The 13432-nt window shown below is 41.9% G+C and overlaps 1 protein-coding gene across 1 annotated transcript; it reads left to right on the top strand.

Moving 5' to 3' along the window:
• The first annotated feature begins 2741 nt into the window (after nucleotides 1-2741).
• Nucleotides 2742-9149, top strand: LOC136544889 (protein LEO1 homolog). Its single transcript, XM_066536949.1, has 11 exons — nucleotides 2742-3090; nucleotides 3821-4170; nucleotides 4380-4494; nucleotides 5028-5210; nucleotides 5970-6146; nucleotides 6513-6644; nucleotides 6744-6923; nucleotides 7381-7512; nucleotides 8199-8306; nucleotides 8391-8621; nucleotides 8827-9149. Exons 1-11 carry the CDS (start codon nucleotides 2827-2829, stop codon nucleotides 8980-8982), a joined length of 2028 nt encoding a protein of 675 aa, XP_066393046.1. The 5' UTR covers nucleotides 2742-2826; the 3' UTR covers nucleotides 8983-9149.
• Nucleotides 9150-13432: the final 4283 nt, after the last annotated feature.

The raw sequence follows: 13432 nt of genomic DNA, 5'->3' as shown, positions 1-13432 counted from the left end.
ACTAACACAACCAAATTGAACTAATAAATTTGCAAGTGTTTGTTGCCCATGTCGACGGGTACAAGATAATGGTAGGCGCCCACAACACTGTTAATGTCACTGTAGAATATCAGATGTATGTGGGAGGTTGCGTTGCCTTCTTCCGGAATGGTAGATGTCGGTACCTACAAATACTGTTGATGCCTAGAGGCATGTGAGGAGTTTCACTATATTCACCAGATACGGTAAATCCCGGCGCCCACAACACTATCGTTGCCTAGAGGCATGTGGGGGCCTTATCGTATGGGAGTTAATGGCGCCAACAATACTGTAGAGGGAAATATCAGCGTCTATAATACTGTTTGTGTTAGGGCGGTTGCAGAGTACTGTTCCTGCAAGCGTACATGGTATGGTCCCTGGTATCGTGGTTTGACTTGTGTGCCCTGGCTTACTTTCTCCGTTTGTCCCCTGATCCTTTCTGAGTGGGCATCCCCGGTCGAATGGCCCTAGTCAGCTCTGGTTGCGCCAGTCGGAGAAGAGCGGTGAGCCGGGTTTTTACGAACCCCGGTCGGAGATGCGAGGTCGGAGTCGGAAGTAGTGCTTTGGGCTAGGCCTTCCGATCAGAGAGGTCGTCCAAAGGCGGCTGGAGTCCGAAGTGAGCGCTTCGGTCGGAGAGGTGGGCCGAAGTAGTCGATGAGCGGGCGCTGTTCTTCTTCGGCCAGACCTTCCGGTCGGTGACTGGACCGCCCTTTCAGCCTGTTGTTTTAGATTCTTGGGCCAGCCCATGAGTTGCGTGCTATCTGCTTGGGCCGAGCCTTGGCGTGGAAGCCGGTCCCCGAGGGACCCCGGGTTTATGAACCCGACAAGGTGATTTCAAGATGTTTTCGTTACATTTTAATTAAAAAATTAATCCCATGGTAAAGTTTTTAAACCACAAAAAATATATCTATAAATTTCTAAAATTCTAAGAGAATCATATTAGGTAGATTGGAAAACAACTAACCCAAACAAGTATCCTGAGCTCATGAAAAAACATATCTAGAAGCTTCGAGAAAGTATATCTAGCTCTAGAAAGAAAAATATCCAAAAAATATATAAAATTCCTGAAACATCATAATTAATGTCCGCCTGCATTTTGAAAAGTTTTCACAACAAAAACATGTGATGTGTCCAATCATAAATTTATTATACATTGATTTATGTTGCATTCACGTTGGTTGCATGTTGCATCTCATAATTTTGTTGCGAGAAGTTTTTTAAACGCATTTAGACATCGATTGAAATGTTCAGGAAAGTTTTTACATTTTATAGATATTTATCATTTCCCTAAAGTTAAATCTTACTTCTGGAAGATTCTAGATATATTTTGATGAGCTCTAATTTTTTTCGGGTTTATCGTGTACAAATCTATCCATATGATTTATTTTGAACTTTTTAGAAGCCTAGATATAATTTTTGTGGTTTATTAGAAACCTTCTCAGGTGTTGCTATGTTTTTTAATTCGTTGAAAATGTTTTAAGAGTTAAGACAATTTATCCAGTTTTGGAGTTAGATAGAAGAGAAAATGGACTTGCTAGCGTCGGACGTCCGATCCAGGCACATAGCATCCTGACGGTGCCTGCACAGCAAGCGAGCGAGGGCACCAGCAATGGGCCCGCACTGCCCGAATGTCCCCCGCACCGCCGGTCGCTTCCCATGCGCATTCCATGTGCAACACCTCGATTTACTTTTAAAATATTCAGATGTAACAGTTGCAACATGCAAAAGAAGACAGATGAAACACTTAAAACAAGCATATGAAACACTTGCGAAAACACCTAAAAAATATTTAAAAATCATTGCAAACATATGCAACATCCACGTGAAACACTTGCAAACACATAAGTACGATACACCTAAAAACACTTGAAACATATGCTTGCAACGTACATATATACGCAACATCGAGATCTACTTTTGAAACATCTAGATAAACACTTGCACCGTACGTCTGGAACAGATGAAACATTTGGAACATACAATTGGAACATACGTGTATAGCCATTACAACATGTGCAACATCCTTATCTACTTTTGCAACATCGATATGCAACGCTTGCAACATAACTATAAAACATATGAAACACTTGAAATATACTCATGCAACATACGGTTTTCACCCTTATTCTTCCGTATGACACAACACAGAGTGGGGGAACAGCCGATTCCAGCAAGCCAGCGGTTGAGAATGGTGGCGCGGCCTGGCGGCGGCCAGCCACGTCTACACCTGGCCCGGGCCCAACCTACGACGGCCACCTCTCCTGGCCGCCTGGCCACACACGGCGGCCGGCGCATGCGCGCCTGCGTGGCTGCTGCTGGCACGACACCGTGAGGGAGGAAGAGGTAGTGATGGAAGGCGGTCAGCGACGAAGGAGAAAGGCGAGCACGGCACCGCCAGCCATAAACACCCCACCCCAGTGTCGTGTCGGGAAGACGAGCAGCGGTGTGGGAGAGAAATGTCAGGTAGAGACTATTGGGCTATCTGTACGAGCTAGATCAAATTAAAATAGGGTCCGATAGGCAAAACAGTCTGGACGCCCGCTCAGGAGCATTTCTGAAGAGAATTATGTGATTGTTCAGGAGACCAAAAGAAAAAAAAAGTCAGACGTTACCACCACATCCCCTTCCGGCCCAAACAATTCCCAACGTAGGCACATCTACCAAAGCCCAAAGCCTAAAGCCCAGACCCCACTAATCACAACTCCTCTCGGCCTCTCGAAAAAGGTAAGGCCCAACAACACCTCTACCTCGCACCACAACGCCAGGACACGCCGGTGAGGTGGACGAGAGGCGGAGTCGGTGGCGGCGATGGCGGGCGGCGACCGGGAGCGGGACGCGGAGGAGGAGACGCGGAACCTGATGATGCAGAACCTATTCGGGGACCAGTCGGAGGACGAGGACGAGGCGGACGACGACGACGACGTCGTCGAGGTCGTCGATGAGGACGACGGCCACCAGCAACAGCTGCTGTCGCCCCCGCAGCACCACCAGGAGCTGGAAGACGACGCCGACGAGGAGGAGGAGGACGACGCCCGCAGCCACGCGCCCGCCCGCCACGGCGGATACCACTCCGTAAGCCCGCCCGTCTCCCTCCCCGTGATTCCGATTCGTCTCGGCTCCTTTGATCTTCCCCGTCGGACATGCCTTGGGCTGGGCTAGGGCTTAGGTTTTCGGATTCGTCCGGGAACCTCGCGGCTGGTGATGCAGTGTTTTTTTGGGGAGGTGTACAGTTGGTGCGAATTTGTTGGAATTCTACTGAGATTTGGAGTCGCGCTTGACCCTTTTTTTTAGTTGTGTATGCAGAGAGAGGTTGATGAATACATGATTTTGTTTGCCTCATTTTCTCCCCAAGTCCAGTCGTCTGTACTACGAAATCCAAACACTAAGAGAAGAAAAAACAAATTCGAGTTTCTGGTTCACAAGGTCCATGTGCTTCGTCGCATTTACAAGAGGATAGCACATGTTTTCTCTGTTATGTTTTGCTATACGAGTTTCATTGCTACTCGGTTTAGTTGATTTCTACACTCAGCGCACCAATCTGCGAATTACTAAACTGTAAATCTATTTACATTTCGGGGAATTTTGAGTAAGTACCAATTGATCTTAACACTGGACCTATCTTGGTGAGAATTCGGGCCACTGTGCTCTGCTTTTGTCACTAAGGAGTTCAAGGTTAACGCTCATGTAATTTTCCTTCTGCCCAAGCTGTTCATCCTTACATACTGCTCCAACCTTCTAATGCCGTGTACTTAAGTAAATCCTCCTGAGGTAACACTAACCTATTTAATACATATTTATCTAGGAAGAAGTGGATGGTGAGGCAGAGAATGGAGGGGAAGGTGAAGGTGAAGGCGAAAGTGAGGGCCAAGTTGGAATGGACGAGGAAAGTGAAGGCGAAGCTCATCGTGCCGATCTTGATCAAGGAGAAAGTGATGGGGACAAAGTCCAGAGCTCCCCAGAAAGAGAACTCGATGACCAGAGGATGGAACCTGATGCAAGAGGAATGGATAGCGAAGATGAAGGCTACCAGCAGAGGACAGTATCTAGCAGAAGAAGGGGAGTTGTTGCCTCTGAATCCGAGGGATCGGAAGATAATTACTATGCTTATGGAGCTCAAGAAGACGAGGAACCTCGCCAAACAAGGAAACAAAGGTTAGGCAGGAAAAACATAATGCTACATATCAAACTATACATCAGTATCCTTTTTAGGTTTTACAATTTTTAGTACTCAATTCAATGGTTCACAAATGTTTAGTTATTTTGGCAATTACTTTATCATCATACACACTCTTCGTTTATTTTGACTTTATTTTTCTAATCCTGTAGTTGTCTGTAACAGTTATAATCATATTATTATGCAGCTTTCCGATGGAGGAAGAAAGAGATCATGAAGTAGTTCGCGATGTGTTTGGTGAGAGCGATGAAGATGAACCAGCTCCATATCGCGCTCGGCATGAAATTGATGAAGAATCTCATGTAAGATTCGCTCATGTTTTCCGCCCTTTCTATTCGCCGATTTTAGGTAAGTAGGAATAGTCGCCTTAATAAAGATTCAAAGTGTGTAGCAGAATCCTTCATCAGGCTTACCCCTAGAGCTTTTCGTTTTTATTTGAACTTCCTGCTTGAAATTATGTCTCTAGATAGCTACGATCTGCTGCATAGCATGTTAGTTTTAACAGAACATAAATACAGCTTAGCATGCAGAGAATAAACTCAGCAATTCACTATTTTGTCTTCCTTTAACCTTCAGTATCACCTCACATATATGGATCTGAGATATTTTAAGTTTTCATGAGAGCATTTCTTGTTGTGACTTGATATGTCTGACTGAATGGAAGCTGTGTTTTCTCCTTGTGTCTTGCATGTGTTCTACATGAGTATTGATTCACACTCCAATCAGCTTTGAGAAATATTCATTTCCCTTACCTGTTATCTTTTTCTGTAGCCTTTTCTTTTTCAAACTCCTCTTGTGCTTAGTAAAATTTCTTTTCTTTTCTTTTCTTTTGTAGAGATCTCCCTTGGAGGATGAAGGCCAGTATGAGAAGGGCATGCAACCAGATGACGTTGTGGCTGATGAAGATATGCGATATGAATCTGATGATAATCGTGAACTGAAACCAAAAGAGAAACCAGTCGGTCCACCGCTAGACTTGGTGGTCCCATTTAAGCAACCACCAGCTCAACCTGACAAAGTGAGTTATTGTCATATGATGATACTCCATTTTTTGCCACATACCATTGCTGTCCTTTTCTGATGAGACAATTTCATGTTGTACATTATTGATGTTTATCATTTGATTGTTCCATTTAACCAATCACCAGCTCGACCTGACAAAGTGAGTTATTGTCATATGGTGATACATTTAATGCATCTTTGGCCACATACCATTGCTGTTCTTTTCTGATGAGACAATTTCATGTTGTACACTATTGATTTTTATCATTTGACTGTTGCTCTCAATTTGAAATTTACATGTTTTTGGGGCATGTAGTTTAATAGATCATTTTTATGAATTTATAGGCTACTGTATATTGCATTCTTTGTGTCCAAGAATTTAATATATATATTTTTAATACTGTATCATGTTTATGTTGCTATATCTGCATTACATTGTTTAATATTGCTTGGTATCTACGATGTTACCATCTCCTGCTTGTTACATAGATGATGTTCACTAGTTACATACACCTTGCTACCTGGCTAGTGTAATTGAACTGAAGAAGCATGGAACTTGATCATTTGGCTGAGCACTTCGCTTATACTTGTCCAAAAGAGCATGTGTATGGTTGCTGTTCTCTTTATGTTAAATCTGGTAATGTAGCAAACATGTTTTATTTAGAACTTTTCATGCTTTGGCTAGGAATTTTATCATCCACGATCAAAGGTTTGTGCTTCTGTAGCTACTCACATATTGATACTGATTGATCACTAACTGTTTCCTATTTTGTAGATGAATGTGATCAAGGTATCAAACATTATGGGGATCGACCCTAAACCCTTTGATCCAAAAACATATGTGGAAGAAGATGTTTTTGTTACAGATGAATCTGGGACTAAGAAAAGGATACGGCTGGAGGACAATATTGTGCGGTGGAGAACCGTTAGGAATGCAGATGGCACTACATCTGTAAGTGGAATGCTGTCCATGTATCAATTATTCTTGGAACTCACTAACATACTGATGATACTTGGACTGACTCTTCCCTGTCTTGATTTTTGCAATTGTTTTGTTTTTAACTGTATTTTTCCTTTTTTTATTTGGGGCACATGTGTCCAAAGAAAGCAACTTTACGGCTCACTTTGGCTGCCTGTTAATACTCTTAACATAAGACACCAATCAAATTATCAGTTCTATTTGAGAGTTACATTTAACCTTGTGCAGGTTGTATAGGTGGTTACATGCTTATGATAAATAAATTTCTTTGTTGATGCTTTCTGAGATTTCATTTCTTTTTACTCTTGCTACTAAGCTTTGGGCACATATTTATTGCAGTGTGAAAGCAATGCACGCTTTGTAAAATGGAAGGATGGAAGTATGCAGCTTCTGATTGGCAATGAGGTTCTTGATATATCTGTACATGAGGCGTATCATGACCAGTCCCATCTGTTTTTGAGGCATGGGAAGGTAAACTAAGTCTTCTTTACAGTATTTCTAGTACCACCTCTTTTTTCAATCACCAACGATTAGTTTTGTTGGCACTATTAATTTTGAATTTTAACGCAGGGAATTCTACAATCACAAGGAAGGCTTTTGCACAAAATGCGATTTATGCCATCCTCCTTGTCTTCAAAGTCACATCGCTTATTAACTGCCCTGGTTGATTCTCAGAATAAGAAAACTGTTAAGATGCAAAAATGGTTTGAGACTAAGGATCCTGAGAAAGCAAAAATGGAAAAAGAAAGGGTTAGTAAATCACTAGTACTTCATTCACTGGATGTTGTGCATGTCTTGCTTTTGTCCAATATAGCTGCTTGAACTGAGATCCCTAGTTCAGGTGTGCATTACTTGTGTTGTGCTTTGCTTTTCCTGCCCATATGTTTCTCCTGTTGGTAGTCCTATACATAGTTCCTTGCATGTGTGGCAATTTCTTGAGAAGATTGGAACTAAAAGTAAATATTAGTTGTCACTATGTTGCTAGTGTTATTATGATTTAGTGTGCATGTTCAAATTAGCACCCCCAAAGAAAAAGTTACATCATGCAAAGTGATTGATTAAGATACAAAAAGTTATATCCTGACCATTGAAATAATAGAACTCAAGTCATGTTTCTTTCTGATCTGCTTTTTCCTTTTTGTTAAAAACTGATTTCATATGCATCTGGACAGAGTTTGTTCTTTCTACTGATACGAAAATTATGCAGAATCAGGGCCAAACTATTCGAGCCCATTCGATCCTTCAACGCAAGAGAGAAAAAGTGAACCGCAAGTACACACAACCTGCCCGGCCAAGGCGTCAGCTTTCTCCAGGGTTCTTAGAAGATGCTCTAGATGAGGTTGGTATCTTGTTGTTGAGCTGCTTTTTTTTGACAATTAGATTGTCATGTTATTATTAGCTATTGGTGTAAATGTGTCATTCCTGTTAGGTCCATCTACCCCGCCAAGTGTATTATCCCACTAAAAAGTGAAGGGCGGGAAAAGAAAATTAATAATTAAAAGTTTGTGTTCGGTGAATGTTTGTGATGCAATCTTGCCTGCTGGCAACATAGCAAGAGAAAAAGTGTGCCTAATAACTTCTTTTCCGTTTTTTTTTTCAGTAACTAAACCTTTTTTATGAGCTACTGCATGCACATGCCACACTCATATGTTTCATTTACCACAAAATCAGTGTAAAATGGTTTAAACTTACTCCAGTTATGTCTTAAATGACGATGTATCTTTCATTACGTTGACAGTTTATTCCTGTATGAGGTTACTTCATGGTATGCTAGTTTACTCAACTCTTGAGTTTATTCCTTGATTTAGAAAATAATTTTAGCAGCCATTTTTTTAGATCATTAAGCATTGTGCTGGGTTTTAACTTATCCCAATAAATTTGTTATTGGATTTGACATGACCAAACAGGATTGCTCTGACCAGCTCTAACAAACTGCCTAGTTTTGGGACATTAATGATGTTATTTTATATCTGTCCAGTAATGTCACTATTAGAGAATTGACTAAAGTTACTCATATTTTGGCAGGATGAGGAGCCTGACTATGGTTCTCGGCGAATGGCAGGTCGTAGGCGTTTTGAGGATGAATTGGAGGCTGAAGCACTAGCTGAGAGGCGTATCATTAACGCGAAGAAGGTGAGCAGTTGCGCTCAATTCTCAGTTTTAGTTTAACCAAACTTTTAGTATTTACATCTATCTATTTGCTCTGCACATTTTCAGTCAAATATGAGCAGAAATGTTCCCCGCAAACCACTGTACCCTCCTGCTCGTCCACCGAGACGTCAAGCCGATGAATACTCGGAGAGTGAGAGGGAGGAGTCAGAGTATGAAACTGATGGTGAGGATATTGAACATTCACCACGTCGTGGAAGGGCGGATGAGCTGGATGAGGAGGACGAGTATGAGGAAGACGTTGAAGAAGAAGTGCCTCTGTCGGATGAAGAAATGGAGGTTAGATATCTTGGCCTCAGCCACCAGTGTTTTCTTTTCCATACTTGGTTAGATTCAGGTTCTTCTTAAGCTAACATGTCACAGAATGGAATCCTTTACATCAGAAAACAAGGCTTGCGATTGTAGGACTTTTTTTATTATTAGGAAATCAGTTTAGAGGGCATTTCTGTAGTTTCTATATAATCAAATGGAACTTATGATGCAGGCACCGAAACGAAAGAGAGAATCAGGGGGTGGTGGGCACAGGCGTGAGGAGCTGGTGTCCGAGGATGACGACGATGACGATTCTCCACCAAGGAAGCAGCCGGTTGTTCAGCATCGTAGAAAGGCTGTCGTGTTTGATGACAGCGACGAGGACTAAAACTTGTAAAACGTTGATGTGTGTATGACCTGACCTGCAACAGTTTTTTTTTCTTTCTTTTTTTCATTTCTTTCCAAGAATGGTTATCTGGAAAGAAGAGGTTGCAACTGTTATATCCCGGCGTGCCGGTTTATTATGAGATGAAAAAAAAATTATTTGAAAAAATTTCGCACGATGTGCGGGAACTGTTGGTTTGACAATTTTGAACATGAGGTGTCGGCGACGTGAGGATACCTCAGATTGGATTGTTGGTCCAGAATTAAAACTGTCGATGCCAAATCGACAAAGGAGATGCGGCATGTCTCATGGAGGCCGAGCTAGGGCCGGTGACGGGGCAGCGTGGCACATCGGCGCCGCTACTCTTGGCCTGGCGTGCCGGCGGCAGCGAAGCAATTGGTCAGCGCTGCTTCGCTCCCCGCGCATGCCTGGACGACTGTTTTACAATTGGCCAGCGGCTCCCTTTCCGCACACAAAGATTCAAACGGCAAAGTACGTATATTCCTCGACTTTGGCCTCGTCTCCTCCGGTGATCTTGTCCTATCCTTTTTGTGCGTAGTCTGACTCTCACCATGGCATCCAGTACACAGCTGTTACATTAGTTTTGCTCTAGTTTATGTACAAAATCTTCATGTCAAAATTAGATGAGAGAGACCCTTAGTTTCATGCAGCATGTTTTTATCACTGCTTGCTAATACAATATCATCAATATAAAGTACTAGGATAATAAACTTGCTCCCCTTCACCTTAATGTATATACAACTATCGACCTTATTTTCACTAAAACCAAACTTCCATATCACATTATGAAACTTAATTAAGGTACCATCTAGACGTTTGTTTAAGTCTATAAATAGATTTCTTTAGTTTGTATATATATATATATATATATATATATATATATATATATATATATATATAGAGAGAGAGAGAGAGGAAGAGTATATTCAGTAGCCAGCTATTAAATAAGTTATTACCGTAACCCCTTCCCTCCTATTCAAGTCTGAAAGCATGAAAGCATTCCCAAGCTAAATTCATCAAAGCCTTAGAAAGCCTCTAACCTAATTTTCCCTTAAAAATGATCATGGGCCGAGGCCCTTTCTTACTTAAAACCTGGACCATGTCCCATTATATTTTCTCCATTTTGCCGATCCTTGTTTTCCATTTTAATCCAGGCCCATCTGGCCTTTCCCACGGAACAGGCCATGCCTCCTTCCATTTTCTCTCTCTTTTTTTTTGTCTCTCTTCCCTCTATCTTTTCCTGAAGAACTTTTGTTTCTTCTTGCCAAGGAAGCAAAAGCAACGATCTGTTAGACTGAAAAAAAAAAACGATCTGTTGAGTCGTTGAGAGCCTGAGCATCCTTGGAAGGAAGGCTGTCGTGTTCGACGACAATGACGACTGTTGGAACCCGTAAAACGTGATGTGTGTATGTATGACGGCCTGACCTTGTACGATTTTGTTTCCACTTTTTTTTTTTCTGGAAACAAGAATTAATTTTTTCATTACGAGATGCTATAAATAAATAAATAAATAAAAGGAACAAAGGTGATAACTATACCACGGAATTACTTGTGCCATTGCTACATCATACGTATGCAAAATAAAAAATCAGCATGGGATTCTGCAAAATTCCTTGCCGTGAAGTTTAGTTTGAAGAAAAGAAATATTGGGAACATGCATGTAGGCGTGTGCGCATCATATATGTTGCTGCAGCTCCACGCCGGAGGAGGAGGAGACGGGAGACCGGCCGGAGCTGCGGCGACGACCGCCACGGAGGATCGGATCGAGTCGTCGTCGGAGACCGGGAGACCGCGTCGTCGCCGACACGACACGGCCGGCGACCGCCACCAGTTCTGCGTCACGTCATTGACGTGACGTCCCGCTTCGATTGCGTTCCGCGGCGAGGAGGCCCCCAGGCGAAGGGACGCGTCGCACCTCTGCATGGGAGCCACCCGTCAGGCACTGGGTCACCTGCTTGCGGGACCCGTCGCCGCGGAGCCCACGCGGCAGCCGAGTGAGGAGTGAGAGGCAGGCAGGCAGGCAGGAGTGGTATTTTATATAATTTTTTAGTTAATAATATAAATAAACAAGAGCGCAGTTGGAAAGTTCCGTTTCCGTTGGCTTCCGTCGTCCATCGCATTTTTATAATTATAATTATATATATATATATATATATATATATATATATATATATATATATATATATATATATATATATATATATATATATATATATATATATATATATATATATAATGCAGCAAATTAATGTAACAACGGCATGACGTCACCACATCCCGTCTTCGTCCGCTTCCGAGGCTCCTCCGAGTCTTATCTAATCTCGCATGCAGCACCTAAGATATGTATGATGGATCAACACATACACATACATACGGTGCCCCTCACTAACTACTGTATTTGTATACTTATTAGGATCTCAATTCTCAAGCTCTTTACCCCTCTGCTATCATGTCACGACATTTTGTTGTCAAGGAACACAGACATATGTGTAAATGTACGTATACCCTCTACGCTAAGAATGTTAGGTAAACACGTACGTATGGTCCATATATAATTGTTTTCTCGAAATGAGGTCGTCATCCAAAAACAAAAGACGTACGTCGAGAGGTTTATCTCTAGCAATTAATAAGATGAGCCATGTACGTAAGAGAGAAAGAATGAGACGAAATCGGTGGCTCAATGCTGTGGACGTGGTACCAACATGTTCTCGGAGAACACGAACCGCCGCTAGACGATGTCGTGTGTTCTGTACGTCTATATATAATATTATTTTTCCTTTTTAAATAATAGTTTATAGAACTGTTTATAAGACAAAGGACGACCTAGACAAGTCTTCTCACTAGTTTCGCACTTGCTTAGAGAAGAAATGATAAAAGGACAAATTTGATTATTATATATTATTAAGGGGAAACCATGGACATGTTATCAAACCGAATAAGAAGATACCACCGCTTAGAAAAAGAGGTGGTGTATCACATAGCCCCACTCTATGCTACGTGTAATCTATGCAAGTGGGGTTGCAGGGTACATAAGGCAAAACTAATTAATTCTATCAAGTAGAGGCTACATGATGTATGCATAAATGTATGGATATCCTAGTTTATAATTAAGAACGGAGGATGGGATATTGTATATAATGATTTCGTTGAAAAAGATTTAGTCTACAGTATTATCCTTATATTCTAAGACATCGAGGAGTTCACTTATACCAACAATTGCTTAAATGAGCGAAGTAAACATGGTGTATGTGTCTCTATGGGTGCTACTAATACTCAAGATGTACTGCTGGGAAGGTGGTGTGTCCTATAAATTAATAATATTATTTATTAAAAAGAATTTATAATGTTATTTGTAGAATATGAGACCGCGGATAAGTGGACACTTAAGTGAAGAACATGGAGACTTGAATGAAGTCACGGGTATGTTCTAGAAATAAAGAAAAGACACCACCGCTTAGTGAGGTAGTAAGTCCCACAACCATATGTGACGTGGAGCTATGCATGCAAGCTATGTGTAACTCATGCAGATGTTAATATTCTCCATTGTAGAACTAATAATAATTAAATATTTATTTCCTTGTGCTGCCTAACTATCCAACACACACAAATAAGATGCCCTCCTATAATAACACGGATGGGAGAGATCCTTGTTTTCCATTTTAATCCAAGCCCATCTGACCTTTCACACGAAAGAGGCCCAGCATGCCCTGCCTCCTTCCAATTTATTTTTCTTTTTCTTCCTCCGCTCTCTCTTTTCTGTAGAACCCTTTTTTTTTTGTTCTTCTCACCGAGGAAGCAAAAGCAACGGCCTGTTGAATTGAGCGTCCTTGGAAGACTGTCGTGTTCAACGACAGTGATTGAAACTTGTAAAACGTGGTGTATGTATGTATGTATGTATGTATCACGACCTTTGTACGATTTTCTTTCCAGTTTTTTTTTTTTTTGCTGGAAACAAGAATTTTGTCATTACGAGATGCTATAAATAAATAAATAAAAGGGAAAAAATTATAACTATACCACGGAATTACTTGTGCCATTGCTACATCGTATGCAAAATTAAATCCGCGTGATTCTGCAAAATGCCTTCCTGTGTGTGAAGTTTAGTTTGAAGAAATATCGGGAACTTTTAGGCGTTCGTGCGGATATATGTACTGTATGCTCCAGCTCCACGCCGGAGGAGACCGGAGAGCGGGGGACTCCGTCGTCGGAGACCGGGAGACCAGGTCGTCGCCGACACGGCCGGCGACAGCCACCAGTCAATGACGTCACGTCAATGACCTTTGCATGGGATCCACCCGCCGGGCACTGGGTCACCTGCTCATGGGACCCGCCGCCGCGGAGCCCACGTAGCAGGCAGGAGTATTTTATATATTATTTATTTTATTAAAAAAACAAGAGTGGCAGTTGGAAAGTTTCGTTTCCGTTGGGCGTT

Source organism: Miscanthus floridulus, chromosome 3 (assembly GCF_019320115.1).
Source record: "Miscanthus floridulus cultivar M001 chromosome 3, ASM1932011v1, whole genome shotgun sequence".
In the NCBI taxonomy this organism is placed as follows: domain Eukaryota; kingdom Viridiplantae; phylum Streptophyta; class Magnoliopsida; order Poales; family Poaceae; genus Miscanthus; species Miscanthus floridulus.
This window is presented reverse-complemented; position numbering and strand designations above follow the sequence as displayed.